The sequence below is a fragment of the Rhipicephalus sanguineus genome, chromosome 9 (genome assembly GCF_013339695.2).
Source record: "Rhipicephalus sanguineus isolate Rsan-2018 chromosome 9, BIME_Rsan_1.4, whole genome shotgun sequence".
Taxonomy (NCBI): domain Eukaryota; kingdom Metazoa; phylum Arthropoda; class Arachnida; order Ixodida; family Ixodidae; genus Rhipicephalus; species Rhipicephalus sanguineus.
The window spans coordinates 14,595,621-14,611,974 of NC_051184.2; the positions used below are offsets into that span (position 1 = coordinate 14,595,621).

Genomic DNA, 16,354 nt, shown 5'->3' on the forward strand with positions numbered 1-16,354 from the left:
TATGGCGGCCGATGCCGGCGATACTGAGATGGTAAATGAGCTACGTTGCGCGCTCTGGCCTGTGAAGGGTGCCTAGAAAATAAGACGTCACATGATCTACGTGAGCAAAAGGATTATCTGCTAAATTTAGTTTTGCTAGAGGTTGTTAGTTCATATAGCATAAATTGTGCGCGTGTTGTCTATTTCACGCAGTCCAAGCTTTATTCCTGTGTTTCCAAACTTCAGTAGGCGTCGGGACGCGTCCCGTTCGTTTTGCTGCGCGCGGCTCCGCACTTTTCGCTGCAGTCGGGGAAATATGGCTCGCTAACTGACGGCTTGCAAAATAGTTACTGCACATATGCCAGCAAGCTTGTTTTTCACACGAATGCCTCAACCACAGACTAGCAGACGAATATTTTTTTTTCCCATTTACCACTAATCCCTGTCTTTCCTTTCTTTCGTTTTCCCCTTTCTCTCAGTGGATGAGAAAACTTACAATGAGGCGTGACATTCCTGAAGTACGTTTTGAGAAGCCTTGGTGCTGATCCTACACCTTCGTATGAATGTGGAGGGGTGAACACGCTTAGAGCAAGAAAAACAGTCAGGGAAGGAGAAGTTTTACAGATGTTTGCAAAGTGGGCGCCAGATGCAACACCCTCTACGACGGAGTTGCTTTGTCGGCACTTTCGGAAAACGGGAGACAGCATGAACGAATGGATTCGCAGCGCGCTGTTGAGTACACAACGAGCGCATAGCAATGGGCATTTCTGAGAACGCGTCCTCCACTCCCATCGTAGTGTGATGACGTCAATTGAGGCCTCAGCTAGTCTAGAGGGTGTTTGCCAGGGGTCGCTCACTATTTGCAAAGTGTCAATGGGCCTTCTTCAGTAGAGTTACTGTATATGCTACCTTTAGGTAGCATATACAGTAACTCCGAAAGATCACCGAAATCGAAACTGGGGGTTCGCGGCCTCCGAAGTTATCCGCTACGCACCGGTAAAAAAATCTCGTGGGTCTGGTATTTTTGGGGATAATTTGCAAACGACGCCAGGTGCCCCTCAGTTCGCACCTGCCTCTCAGTTCACACCTGTCGCCGCCCCGTGCAACGTTTATAGAACCTGTTTGGCCCTGTGACCCCCCAAAAACATGCCGCGGGTCAAGCCACCACCACTTCGCATGCGCAGGCGAAGAAATCCAGAAAAAAAGTCCATTGTTATCACACACACACTGCCAAACAATCGTCACCTCCCCGCGAGGGGAAAGCAGGCTTCCAGGTAATGTCCTACGACCCTCAAAAATATGAGGAGGCAAGGTCAAGTTCTTTGTGTACTTCAAAAACGCTTCTACAGTCACCTGAGTACAAAGGCGAGCAACCAAGAACCTGCTGGCTATGCATTCATGATGTAGTACAGTGCAACACGCTTTCTTCCCTTCTTTCTTTCTCTTTCCCTCTCTTTCTTTCTTTCTTTTTCAGCAGCCTCATGTGGTTACATTGTGCGTTGAAGACGTGGCGACTAGATTTAGCCTCTGAAGTCTGGAGAAATAACCCGTCCGTGTTTTGGCGGCTTAATAATGTTTAGAGGCGCCACTTTTGACGAACGTCCGAACTGACGCGAAACAACTTCATGTTTTTTTCACAGATGGCGCCACCACCAAAAAAATGTTTGCTAGATTTATTATTTCTTGAAAATCTTTTGTTTCAAGCACCGCTTCGTAAAGTTAGTGAGCACTGGTGATTACAAGACACTACATGGTCCTTCTAATGTGCAATACTTGTTGTGAATTAGCCTACAAAATAAAAAAATGTAAATTTGCGCGAACTTGGCAAGCAGAAAAATGAGCTGAATTCACTGCTGTCCTACAAATTTTCTAATTAACTTACGACAATTTTCTCTTCATAGAAACCTAGAGAAAGGCTTCCTGCTTGAATATTGAAGATTTCGGAGTTTCAGCTTGGATAGTTTTGTCCCTTCGTCGGTAATGCCTGACCAAGTAGAGGCATAAATTGCTGAATTGAAGTAGTAATAATTCAAGAACTGTTCATCAGAACACAAGACAACTTCGCGTAGACATAAAGTACATTGTAGCCTGGAAACCCATTCAATAGTGTTGTTCTGCACAGAACAGAAAAAAAGTTATTTACTCATAAACTTTCAATATTTTGCGCCTTTTTATTGGAGCGTGAATCAATTTCTAATTGGTTTACTGGCAATATCTCTTCATAGAAACCTTGCATAGCGCTTCGTTAAAAGGCTCAGCGAATTTCATTGCGTTATGTTGAATAGTTTTGCTGCACTGGCAGTACAACGGAGGCTTGTACAGCAAAAACGCTGTTTTTTGCTCACACTGTTTTCATTTGCATGAACTAACGCTCCAGACTAGGCGACAATACTAGATATCATTAGAAAGCGGAGAACGTAAGCTTTCTAATGCAATACAACTCACATTCATCCATTGAGCAGAGAAAGCACAGTGAGCCAGTAAACAACGACTAAAATGTCGAGTGCTTGCCAATGGAGTGGGACCGCCACCTTAAACTGAATTACGGCTGCTCCGACCAGGAGGCATGCTTTTATTAATGAAATTACATTTTTTTAAATCAAGCAAAATATTCGAATTGGGACGTACCCTATCACTCCCGAGCTCGAAAGGGCAGGGCCTTTTAGGGGGAATTTACCGCAAGAGCGATTACGAACCCAGAAGGAATTACGAAAAAGCTCTTCTGGATGAAGATACATGGATAAAGTACATTTTTCATTCAGCGATGTCCAGAATCAGAAGTGGCAGACATTTTAGCGTCGCGCGTATAGTTATATTAGTGGACACTGCTTTAAATACGTACCCTGCGACGCTTGAAACGAGCTATCAGCAGCTTTTCTGGAACAGACAACGCCCACCGATGAATCGCCGCCACACTTTCTCGCTACCGATTGGCCTACACGTCATGAGCCTCTGCAGATAGTGCGTTTTGCCGTCGAGACAATATGCACGACAGAAGCTGCGTCCGTAACGAGCATGGCGTCATGGCTTACTCGGGACGCACGCGCGAGCTATACAGCGGAGTAATTATTGGTCTGTGGTTTTGACTTTGGCGGCGACAAGATCAAACTGCACATGTTTTTACACGCCGGCGGTGCGATTGCCGGTGATAGACGACCCCAAACCCGAGACTCTGGCGCAGTTTGGCGCAATTTCCGTCGATATTATCAGGATGGCGCAGTAAATCCTAGTTGGCGCATTTTGGCGCAGGTGGCGCAGGAGTGGAATCACTGAACCCAAGAAGGAAACAAGAGAAATACTCGAGGCAATGGAAATCGACACATGGAAAGATAAATGGGTCAGTTGCCCCTCGGTATCATTCTCTAAAAAAGCGCGCCGATACCTTGGTCTATTATCATATATTGTTTGCAATGCTTATCATAAATCCTGTCATATCTGTGCAATTTGTTTTCTTGTCTTTTTTTTTTTGTGGTTTTCATGACGTTCACTGCTCTCAGTGCGCATGTGCGTATTCTATATAAGGCGGGTCTTTCGTCAATAAAGCATCAGTTGCAGTACAGCGCTTGTGTTCATGTCATTTTATGTGTGCGTGAATTTGCCCTTTTGTGCGCTGCTTCATCAAAGAATCTAACCGGTGGTACTTTGTGCATATGAAGCGCACGGCACAGCGTTGAACTTCTTCTAATTTTTTTTTTTCAAGATGTCCTGATGAGGGCTCCACATGACCGAGGCATATTCTAGTATATAGTGGTCTAATGAAAGTTTTGTAAGCCACCAGTTTTATATCTCACGTACTTGATGTAATTTTTGCCTTAAGAAACCTAGTCTCTGATTCGCTTTCGAACACACATTTTCGATGTGGGTATGCCATGCTAGATTTTGCGTAAGAGTGACACCTACATATTTAAATTGGTTAGCATGTACTAATAAATTACCGTCGATGCAATAGTGAAAAGGCATAACGTTTGCTTTTTTAGTCATATGTACGTGTGTGCATGTTGATTTAGTGCTGCTTATTTTCATACCCCATAAATTGCACCATTGGCTGAAATTTTCCACACAGCGACTAATTCTGACTTGATCGTGCGCGCTCGTTACGGTAGAATGAATTAGACAATCATCTGCAAAAAGTTCCACTCTTACCGGCTGTTCGACTACTCTAAAGATATCATTGATATATATAAGAAATAACAAAGGGCCCAATACCGAACCCTGGAGAATACATGAAAACACTTGGAGTGGACTCGACGAATTGTCATTTAAATGTACCGTCTGTGTTCGATCACTTAAGTATTTCTTTATCCAAGTCACTAATTTGTTATCGATACCAATTTCTCGAAGTTTAAAAATTAGCTTATCATGAGGCACTTTACCAAAAGCATTTGAAAAATCTATACCAATGACAACAATCTGTTGCTTCTCATCTAAGGCTGCAGCAAAATCAAGAACAACTTCAATTAATTGTGTAACAGTGGATAGTCCAACACGGAAGCCATGCTGGGATGAGTAAAGTAAGGTGTTCTGTTCTAGAAATTGTAAAATGTGTTTTGCGATGATGTGTTCTAAAAGTTTGCAACTAATACATGTGAGTGAAATGGGGCGGTAATTGTTTACAAAAGACACCCCGCATATAAAGGGTTTCTCACGTAACTAGAACCAAATATTTTTTTAAGTGGTTAACCGCTACTGAATAAAACCAACGACATACGGCTTGCCGTTATGTGGCGCTCGTCAGTGCGACTTTTTATGTTGCGCTTAATTAGTTAATTAAGATCGATTATGCAAAACATTTAATATTCACTTTAGGGCCAAGCGTGTTTCGTTACGTTACGTGCCCCTTCTGCACCCCTTGGCTGACGACCATCGATATGTTGACGGTCCGCGCCGGTTGTTTAGCTCGAAGCGCTGTTGAGAGCGGTAGAGTACGGTAGCGCACGAGTGCAGTCACGTGGTTTTATTTCACGTTACGCAGGATTTATTTAAACGCCGGAAAAAATCACCACGCCGCGTGTACGTTGCTACGAAAAATTGAAATAATTACCAGAGGCCGCTTTTTCCAAATTTCAAAGCGGCGATAGGCTATTCGCAGAAAGCTTGGCTTCCATTCTCCCCTTTGACCCGACCGCCTGTCTCCGCTAATTAAATAAGTTAATTAACTTTTTTTAATTACTGTCGTAATCGATGTCTCTGCCATCTTGAGATGTCTGCCGCCACAGAAAGCGTAATTATGAAGGCAGCAAGCAAATATTCCATTTCCTCTCCTGGAGTCAGCTTCTCCTTACTACGACTATTTTGCAGAATAGCCAACTTTCACGGCACCTTTTATGATTTTTCAGATACGATCAACCTTCAATTCTTTGAAATGTTGAAATGAATTGAATCTTTATCTCTTCTCGAGTGCAGATTTAGCAGTGTGCTGGAGCTAAACGCGCGCAACGCCTGACAGAATATTATGTACCCGTGCCATACAGGTATACAGTGAGGACGTTTGCGTGTATACAGCTACACGACATCGCTTCTGAAAAAAAAAAGAAAAGAAATCTAGACATACGCCAAAGTACGCGTATTCTCATCACTTGTTCTCTCGTCGTGCGTCATGCAAGAGTGCATAGCACAACCAAATATCTAGAATTTTCACATTATATTCGCTCGTCAAATATTTTGTAGCTGCCAATCGCCTTGGTGTCATTGCCCCTGGCTTTTAAAACGTCTTCGAAATCCGTTGTAACTACAAACTTCCAGGCTTTTTTTTTTCCATTTCAATTCACCTTAAAAATCCTCCCGAACGAACGCCGCACTCAATCGTTACATTAAAAAGAGAAACGCTTTTAGAGCTCATAAACCAAACTTTCTTCATGCTCCAGGACAAAATCCCCCAGCACAATGCTGTCAGATCAGCGACTTTTAACATTAAAGAAATGTCAGTGACATGTTTCCTATAAGTTTCGGCGCTCTTTCCGAAATATGGGTCCTTCCATGTGCCCGGCAAACTCCTGGTTCTTGCAGACACACTGTCTAGGTGACCAACCCGACACAATGATGCAACGGATGACGCTGGCAACGACGTTGAGGTTCGTACATTCAACCTCCATAAATTCAAGCATTGTGGGGGCGCTGCCGGCGGCCAGAGAAAGAAGACAACGAAGAAGCGCTCGGGCTTGGCGCGCTCGGCGGAACATTGGGTAGTCGGGACTCAGGGCTTGACCATTAAAAGTGGTTTCTCCTCTGGCTTCACCTGGCTCCTTGCGCACATCCCACAATATATAGCTACCGATAAGGCAGAACCTATAGATGTGTCAGCGATCGAAACACCTGCTTCTGTCTCGGGCCTCCAATATTGAGCAGAACTGGTTGGCTTACCAGCGCGGAGTCCGGTCTATCAACGAAGCGCTTGGCCATGTGGAATCTCGGCAACCCAAGAAAGGCGTACGTCCTCAGGTCCTCGGCGTAATAAGTGGCGGCCGTCAGCGCAGACTCCGGCCCCACCTGGTTGTAGGCCGTCTTGTAGATTATCGAGTGCACCGGCGCACAGTCCTGCCATATTATCTGCGTGCCAACAAGAGTGACGCGCGAGGTGAGAGCCGGGAAGACGACACGCTTCGCTGGCGAAAGAGCGCCTCCTTCCTTCCCGAAAACACGGGGATACCGAGGACATCTCTCATCTCAAATTAACTTTGTATTGTATCGTATTTATTTCCACAACACCAATACAGATTTGCGGAGGGCGGGTGGGGAGAAAAGCGGCTCATAACCGCTTGACCAGCCCCAAAACATTTACAAAAAAAAAAAAAAATAGCACAGGAGCAGCAGAGCGGAAATAGTTTTTCCAGCAGGTTACATAATACACATAGACATACACATTACACATATTATATAAAATACAAAGAAATCTTGTCACTAAGCTGCATAACATAAATGAAAGGAATGTTACTTACACGCAAGAAAAAAATCAAGAATGGCATGAGAAGAACAGGACAAAACATAAATATTGCCAACAATCAGGTCGTTAAGCAAACGAGGCAATCTTGAGCGCAACATCTGAGATCCGTAGTTGGTACGAGAATGTGGTACCCGCCAATATTCTGGTTTCCTAGTATTGTAGGCGGCTTCATGCTGCATCAGGTCAGCCATAGTAGCAATGTGTGTAACATTTTTTTTCTGCTCAGTTTTGTACGCAAGTACTAAGCGATACTTTAACACAGCCATTACTTTTGGTATCTTGAGATCCTGAAATAAAGGTGCTGATGGATAATCGTATGGTTTGTTACAAATAGCGCGAACAGCCTTGTTTTGCTGAATGTATAGCCTGTTTATATTAGTTTCGGAAGTTGTTCCCCAGACTAGGCAACAATAATTTAAATGACTCATAAAAAGTGAGTTGTGTACTAGGCATTTGATAAAACGAGGAAGGTAGTAGAGTGAGTGAAGGATTCCCGTGATTTGAGAAAGCTTACCAACAAGAAAATCAATATGACTACACCAGGTCATATTCTGATCAAGCATTACACCTAACGATTTTACAAAATTTACAAGTTCAATTTTGTTATTTTTTAATACTATAGATCTTCAATAATTACATGCGTATTCTTACTGCGAAATAGCACCGCTTTAGTTTTTCCGGGATTAAAGGTCAGCCCGTTGTTGAGGGACCATGAATGCAACTGCATTCGCTGTTATTATCAATCCGGCTGGACTGTTGGACGAGAAAAATAACGTAGTATCGTCGGCATAGATCATAAAACGTGTGTTGACATCAACGTTTACAATGTCATTAACAAAAATATTAAATAGTAGGAGCCCCAAAATACTGCCTTGGGGCACGACTACACTAACAGACCTAATTTGCGATTTAACACTATTGATCTGTACAAACAGCTGTCTATGACCTAAATAAGACCTAACTAAATCGAGTGCAATTCCGCGTATACCGTAAAGACTTAGCTTACTGAGCAAGAGTTCATGATTGATGGAGTCGAATGCTTTTGAAAAGTCAACAAAAACCCCTAATGTTAGTAGGCGCTGTTCAAAATCGCTTAGAATTAATTCCTTTTGTTCAAGGAGAGCAAGCTGTGTTGATCTATTTTTGCGGAAGCCGTACTGATGTTTAGTTAGCAAACTGTGTTTATCCAGGAATTCAGATATTCTAACAAATATAATTTTTTTCCAAATTTTTCGAAAAAATAGGAAGAATGGATACAGGTCTATAGTTAGACAGTACGCTATTGTCACCTTTTTTAAAGAGTGCAACTACTTTCGCAATCCGCATTCTTTCTGGGAACGTACCCGAAGAAAGGCAGATATTGTAAATATGTGCAAGTACCCGTGCGATTATATCCACAACGAATTTTACAGGCTTGATTTTAATATTATCTGCGTCACAAGAGTTGCTATCACTTAGTTCTAAAAATATTGCAATTACTTCTGAATCGGTAGTGGAACGTAAAAAACTTCATTGAAGTGTTGTCGTCAGCGAAAGTGGCGAGCTCACCTAGGCTAACAAACATTTTAACGACAGCTCCTGCGTGTACCCAAGATCATACAGTAAACCCACACTATGCCGGATGTACAGAGAACTGAAAAAAAAAAAAAAAAAAGCTCCAGTTGGCATGCAGACACGCCTCTGCAACGATGCGTGCAACAACGTAGCTACACGCGACACCTCGAGGTGGCCGCCAATGATGATTAGCTGGGCCCCTTATGTGGGCCGCCTGAAAACGCCCACATGTAACGCAGTTCGCATGATTTGAAACCTAGCTAGGGCGATACTACGCAACTGCAACGCAATGGTTCGCCTTCGCGTGGCTGCACACATCACTCCTCGCGCGACAGGCCGCCTCTGCGAGTCTTTTTTTCTTCTTTTTTTTTTTCAAGTACCTTGAAAGCACTAGCGTGTTTCAGTGGTAAAATAACATTTTTGTCGAGTACCAGGGTTAGATCTCGGCGAGAGCTCAGGTCACCCCCCCCCCCTCCGCTGCTTTTTTTTAATTACCGACAATAGCTGCGACGTACAACGGCGGCGCCGGACCGGGACAGCAACGTCGCCAAAAAACGGCTGTTGGAATGAGTTTATAACAGCTTACGTTGTCGGAAAAAAAAAAGAAAAAATAAACGCGCAATACAACCGGACACGTTCAGCACAGGTCACCCATCGCAAGTGCTGCTCCTAAAAATTTTGAACTGTTCTCGAAAAGTACGCATGCGCTCCCGGGTTGCTCCTCATTAGGGTATTTTAGCAGCATAGGCGTATCTACCGGGGGAGGGGCAAAGGGGGGCGCTAGCCCCCCCACTGAGAAACGATAGGGGGGCTCCGCCCCCCAATCTTTTGTGGTCGTGCATGAGTCTCCATTACACGATAATTTGTTGTATCGCGTTACGAGCAGGTGCTGTGTGCATGACCCAGAAAATTTCGGCCAATCATAAACAGCTAACGACCAATGCAGAAGGAAACGATGCGAGGTAGTTTAACGTTATAATCACCCACATTTTTTCAAAGAAAATTTACACCGTTTGCCTAGGCATATTTACTTGGAGGTGCCGGAGGGGCCTCCAAGCAATGTTGCAAATACAAATACGATGAGTATAAAAAAATGTACTACGCCCCTAATACCATAAATTCTTACTTTGAAAAACCTTGCTGAGAAGTGAAGAATAATAGTAACATAATAATAGTAATAATAACAATACGCTAGAAACACTATTTCGCCTAGGAGCAAACAAGACAAAATATAAGATACGGAAACATGAATACCTGCAAGAAAGTGTATAGGACTAATTACAGAAAAAAAAGGCACAGTCACTGCTACCTACATTAAAAAACGCAATTAGTGAGCCGCTTCTAGACGTTAACGAAATTTCATTTAATCATAAAAATCTATACTACTGGGGAGGCCGCCATCTACATAATTGTATTCATGCATAAAGTTGTGTGGGTCATGTATAAAAAGTGTTGCTTGTAATACTATTACATGACATATATGTATGGTTGTCCCAAGGTGCTACGTAAAACTGACTGTACTTCTTCTGTATAATGTTATTAAACACTGCTAAACAATTTCTATCTCTGGATATGAACAATCACATTAAATTGAGTGCGAATGAGGTAATCTCTCTCTCTCTCTCTCTCTCTCTCTATATATATATATATATATAAAGGAAAGAAGATGACTTTTTAAGGGCTCGTTTTTCTTTGTTAGACACAATATTAATGAGAACTAACAGACAATAATGCCAAGGAAAGTATAGAGAGTGTTATTTCTAGCAATTAGGATATAAATGTGAAGAAAGTAAAGTTGACGAAAACATAACTTGCCGCCGGCAGGGACCGAACCTGCGACCTTCGAATAATGCATCCAATGCTCTACCACTGAGCTACAGCGGCGGTCATCCCCTAGTCCACTTTATGGGGTAATATGTACATTTAAACCTAGGAGTGTTAGTCAGCGCCGATCGCAGCCATGGCGGCGAGTGTGGAACACACTTTGCCTGTTGGCGTCACGTAGCACGTAATCTTTTTACGAGCCGGCAGCTGACCAATAATCCCTCGCATACTACCAGAAGGCATGAAGTCTGCCAGAACGATACCCTCGTGTGTGTGTGTGTGTGTGTGTGTGTGTGTGTGTGTGTGTGTGTGTGTGTGTGTGTGTGTGTGTGTGTGTGTGTGTGTGTGTGTGTGTGTGTGTGTGTGTGTGTGTGTGTGTGCGCGCGTGCGTGCGTGCGTGCGTGCGGCCGATGGAGAGAGGGAGGCTTGCCCCCTCCCACTCGAGAACAAGTTGGTACGCCACTGTACAGCAGTGACGGTAATACTGTTTATGAAATTAGCATTTCACGATCCTAAAAAGTTTCAGCTGCGCCAGTTGCTCGATGCGTATGGTAACATGATGAGACTATTATAGTGGACAACAGGTAACGCAGATCGACGTGCCCACCCCGACGGTACGGTGTTTCTGTACTACCGTACGGTAAACTGCCGCTGCTGAGGCACCCCGACACCCACCATGCCGATTATATACTTCCTCATTCGAACAGCCCGCGCACTCCCACGGTTCCGCAACGGTCTGCTTCGAGCCCGAACGAGTCCAAGCGCTTAGGAGACTGTTGTGAAGGGACGAGCGAAGAGGCTTGTGCTCACCTCTTTGGCCACCGTGCCCTCGACGGAGAGGTGCACCCTGAGCCTGGGCGCCGCCCTCCGGCATTCCCTCCAGACGCGGGGCGCCACGCGAAGCCCCATCTCGGTGTACGTGGTCTGGATCAAGTGCAGGTCCCGTAGGGACGTGTAGCTCAGCAGCGTCACCAGGTCGTCGTCCAGGTGCTGCGGCGAGATGTAGAGCGCGGTCAGGTTGAGAAATACCCCGGCGTGCAGGAACGGGTACGGCTCCTTGGAACAGTTGACGAGCCTCAGCGTCCGCAGCGTCGTCATGCAGGTCTCGGCCACGTCGTCGAGGAGGAACTTGGCCTCGTGAGGCTCCAGGAGCAAGTCAGTCAGGGCCAGGTGACGAAGACCCGTGAAACAGCACATGAGACGCTTGAGCGACTCCAGCAGCTTGCCTCCGGTGCCGAAGACGCTGTCCTGCGGCCTCTGGCCGTCGGAGTTGTTGCCCAGCAGGTGGCAGCCGAAGGTGAATTCGAATCGTCGCAGGTGTCCGAGTGCGTTGTTCCGCTCGCCGAAGTAGGCCATGATGACCATGAACTCGTAGAGGTTGAAGAAGTTGGACATGGCGGGAATGAGAAGGTGCCGGATGTGGCGGCCGATCTTGTGCACGCAGATCTGCGTCCGGTAGTGGTCGAGCAGGTGCTGGTAGCCCATGTAGTAGTTGAACTTGCGCCGCGTCATGGTCCGGTCGTCGAGCACGAACACGGACCAGACGCGCGGCGAATAGAAGACGCGGTACCAGTTGCGGCAGACCTGCACGTTTGGGGAATGTTCTTGTGTATACTGTTCTGAGAAGAAAAAAAATACACTCTAAGCCAAAATCGAGTATTTGGGGAGTATTTCTGCCACACAACAATAATCGTCATCTGGCTTGCTCGCGTTTCCTTTCTTGAAAACCCAGCTCTCGTCACTTTCCTGTCAACAATGCTATGTCACGCTGATAACGCGCGCGCCGTTCGTGACCGGAAAGTGCCGCGACCGCTTGATAACGCGAGGAAAGCACGCGAGGTGGATGACGATTGTTGTTGTGTGGCAGAAACACTCTCAAAATACTCGATTTTGGCTTAGAGTGTACACTGATAGTTTCGAGCGCTTATCCATTACCTTCTGTGACTTCTCGTGCATTACCTTGAGACGCGCGTGTTTTACTTTTCATTTAACTTTTTTGATTCCCTGCAATCCTAACCCTGCAGAATAGAACATATTTCTAATTAATATTACCTTTAGGGAGCAGCCTCTCCCACTGTAACGTCGAAGTACATAAAGGGACACGAAAGGCAAATAACAATTTATGTCAGAGTGAAAGCTCAATGTATGACAACGTCTAAAACGGCGATATTATCAACAGCAACCTTCCGTGCATCAAGAAACGTAATAAAATGCTGCTTGTTCGTTTCTATTTGATTTATGGAAAAAAGAACCTCTTTGGCGTTGCCACGGGGAACGGCGCGCGTAATTCAAGGGTTCCGTTTTCGCCGAACTGCGCTTCGCCCGGCGCCCTGCTTCGCTCACGCGGTCGCGTCTCAGTGGTAGTTTCGGTATCGCGTACTGCCGCGTGTGTTTTGCACGCTCGTGAAAGTCGCTGTGAAAGAAAGTTCGACAAAATGCCGCATGCATGTTATGCATGCCGCCAGTGAACGCCGCCGCGCAGTAAAGGCGGGCAACGGTGGGCACGGCAACAGTGACGTGAGGAAGACCGCTTTCAGGCGGGTGATTTGAAGTGCGCTAACGCGATGCGGGCCACTAAAACGTGATTTTACTTCAATATAAGCACTTCCTTGGCACAAAAGTAGCACTACGAGGTTTCTGGACCGCTATTTCAACAATCAACGTCGACTTAATATTTGCCTGTAGTGTCCCTTTAACATTTCAACTAGAGTTACTGTATGTATGCTCCTTCAGGATCCATGTCCTAAACGAGCTATTTACAGTAACCAATTTCACCAACAGCGATGGGCTCTGCGTAACGGTAACGTAAGTGTAGTGGCAATATCAGTCAGAATGAAACGCACTTAACACAACCACACTGCCTCCCACCTGCGACATGGCGTACCGGTCGGCGATCGGCACCATGCTGTACACGGTCTCTAGAAGGACGTCCGGCAGCGCCGCCCATGGTCCCTGCTCCGAGTCCGGGGCCTCGCTGTCGACCAGCGCCCGAGGCCAGAAGCCGATGAACGCGCGTGAGTCGTCGTTCTCGACGTCGTCGTCGTCGTCGGGCGGTCGTGGAGACCGGTCCCGCAGGTACTCGCCCTCAACGGCGTACTCCATGGCGACCCCTTTCGCTGAGCTCAACGCCTAGTGCATCTGTCGCTGATAATAGATAAGCGTGGTCAGGGACTCATCCGGAATCCCGGTAGCATGGTTGGCGAAAGTTCAACGTCCGAAAGCACCCGATATCGGATATGACTGACGCCGTCGTGGAGTGCTCCGGACTAATTTTGACCATCAGAAAGTTATGTTTATTTAATGCGGCCTTGCAACGGCAATTTAGGAACTGAACACACGCTTGAGTGAGTGCGATGCCTCTCGATGTATTCCTGCAAAAGCTTTTAAGAACCGCAAGATAGAGAACCGCGGGATAGAGGCGCCGGATTTTTAGGCATTAAAAAAGCCCGTTTTAGGCGCGAAAAATAGGCAGGCAAGACAACCTTTTAGGCTTCCAAAATTGCAAATGTAGGTACAATAACTTTTCACACAAATACAAATCATTTCAAACGAAGACGTGCGCGACCTCTATCTACGGCAGGAAAAAAACATGTTATTAAGATATGGCAGGAGCCAACAGTTGAACATAGCCGTACAATTGTGCTTTGTCTCGCACGGTTCGCAGAACACGGTCTTTCCCGTGTTCTGCACGGTGAGTCAAGTGTCCACTGTCGAATCAACACACTCCCGAGCGTCTTTTCGGCATGACTGAGAAGGGCAGAGCAGGAGCAGATAGCCCGATCGCCAGAAGACCAGAAGGAAAGGATTCGCCCTATTGGCCGGGTCGAATAGCGTAGAGCCGATTTCTCCCCTGGCAGTGAACCACTGGTGTAGCCAGGGAAGGAAGGGGGGCTTCGGGGGTCCAACCCCGAAGTGGTGTTGTGTTGTGGGCTACACACGATTCCCCTTGACAATCACGAAACACTCGCACCTAACGATTACCCCGCGTATTTATATTAGAATGTTTTAGGTAGCAGGGCCGGTTTACCGCACGGAAAGTGCGGTAATACAGTACCGGCTGAAGAGTGCACGTGCGTGAACATTACCGTACGGAAACACTTTCCGTAACGTATATACAGGGTGCACCGTGACCGGGCCTGCGAAAGGTGGCTCGTACTTGGCTTATATTAACTTCCTTCGGGCCCACCATCGCGATGTTGAACGCCGCTATTGCCAAACTTATGCACTCTTCCCATAGCAGCCCTCAACCTCTTCAGCGATGGCATTATTTTACCCGATCGCGGCCCCACAAACTTCAGCCGCCAGGACAGGTGGCGCCATCTGGCGGTGTAGTGCGCAACCAGGCAAGCAAATGTGTGTTCTACTCAGGCCCGTAGCCAGGGGGGGGGGGGAAGCGCCCCCCCCCCCGAAATTTTTATGATACATGGTGTTTTATCAAAAATAAATAATGAAAATAGGCGTTTTTCTCAAATAGTCAAGGTTTTCAGCAAGTGCCCCCCCCCCCCCCCGAAAAAAATTCCTGGCTACGGGCCTGGCTTCTACTTCATCCCTGCTCTTCCTATCTCTCCTCTTCCTTCCTTCCTACTTCATCGAAGAGGAATGGCGATGTTAGTTGGCCTCCAAATGCGTCCGAATCGCAGCTGTCATTTTCCGACAGCACCGAGGAGCTTCTGCACGTAATACGGTCAGTCACAAACATGGTACGACCGTTGCGACGGGGTCGCCTTTCCCACTGCTGGGTTGGGTTTCGGTGTTGCGCTTTCTTGCTCATTTAAAATTATTGTCCAATGTACAGAGTATTTCTGCTATCGGACCCGTGACAGGAGCGTCTCAGGAACATAAAAGCACCATTACTTTGACATGGTCAAAAAATCGCCGGAGTTGCGAAGATTCCACGCTCAATTTTGGCGGGAAACAGCGGAGCGCATTGGCAGAGCGTAGGCGGCTGTCCCACAGTTCTGCGAGTGTCGCTGACGTAGTACGTGGTACCACGTGTATGAATCTGCAGGAAACGTGGTTATCACACTACCAGTTAGGAGAACGCAAGGAGGTAAGCGGAGGCCACGCATAAATATTTAGCGGGCGTTCAGATTGAGATCACCGCCACTTCATTTTATTACTTACGTTCAAGATGACCTTCTTCATGACTAGTTCTCTAGTCATGACCTACCATTGCCAGCTTCTGTTTGCGAGATATTAGTCACTCCATTAATCATTAATCAACCATATATATCCTCCAATTTGTTGCCATTGACCTGAGCTGCTGAAATCATATAGCTCTGATCATTTCTTTTTCAGTATTGTACGTTCTATTCAGTTTAGTACATGAACTTACATTTTTATGCTTTTATTTGCAATAAAACTCTGTTGCTTAGGTATTTTCGCATCCTTTTCTTGATTTTCAATTTTTGAGAAAGGGTGTGTAGCTAACTACACGTGCGATCTGCTCCCCGAGCTCCAGTTAGGGAGGCGTGTAATCACTATTTTGTGATGTTGAGCAAAGTGAGATGAATGTTCTTAACCCATATATGCCCAGTGTCCTACGTATAGGACGCTTCTTTGATGCACTCTAACATCGCTATTTCTTTAGCTGATGACTAGCGCCAGTGTCCTACGCATAGGACGCTTCTTTGATGCACTCTAACATCGCTATTTCTTTAGCTGATGACTAGCGCCAGTGTCCTACGTATAGGACGCTTCTTTGATGCACTCTAACATCGCTATTTCTGGATGGATGGATGGATGGATGCTATGAGCGTCCCCTTTATAACGGGGCGGTGACAAATGTGCCACCAGGCTCGAAAAAAAACAAAAAAACAACCTTTACTCTTTTTTTTTTTTTTAGCGTTGGCCTAGTGTCTTTACTTCAATTAAAACTGTTTTACTCCAGAAGAAAAAAAAAAAACGTTAAGTTTTCAGCTCCGTTCTGTGCCCTTTACGGCAGAATGTCCTTATTTTTTCCCATTACTTATTTTTGTCCTTTCTCTCTAGTTTTCTGCCACCAATACTCTAACCGTCTCTTACTTATTTCATCGCGGTGTGTTCAGCTTTCCATTG

At 45.8% G+C, this 16,354-nt stretch overlaps 1 protein-coding gene across 1 annotated transcript in view; it reads right to left on the reverse strand.

The window, feature by feature from the left end:
• The window catches only part of LOC119404638 (F-box only protein 39), a 34,053-nt gene that overhangs the window by 13,652 nt on the left and 4,047 nt on the right, over window positions 1-16,354 (reverse strand). The window contains exons 2-4 of the mRNA XM_037671213.2: window positions 13,166-13,441; window positions 11,108-11,881; window positions 6,340-6,525 (exon numbers count right to left, since the gene is read on the reverse strand). Coding sequence (XP_037527141.1) covers window positions 6,340-6,525; window positions 11,108-11,881; window positions 13,166-13,399 — 1,194 coding nt within the window. The 5' untranslated portion in view covers window positions 13,400-13,441. The remainder of the gene's footprint in view (window positions 1-6,339; window positions 6,526-11,107; window positions 11,882-13,165; window positions 13,442-16,354) is intronic.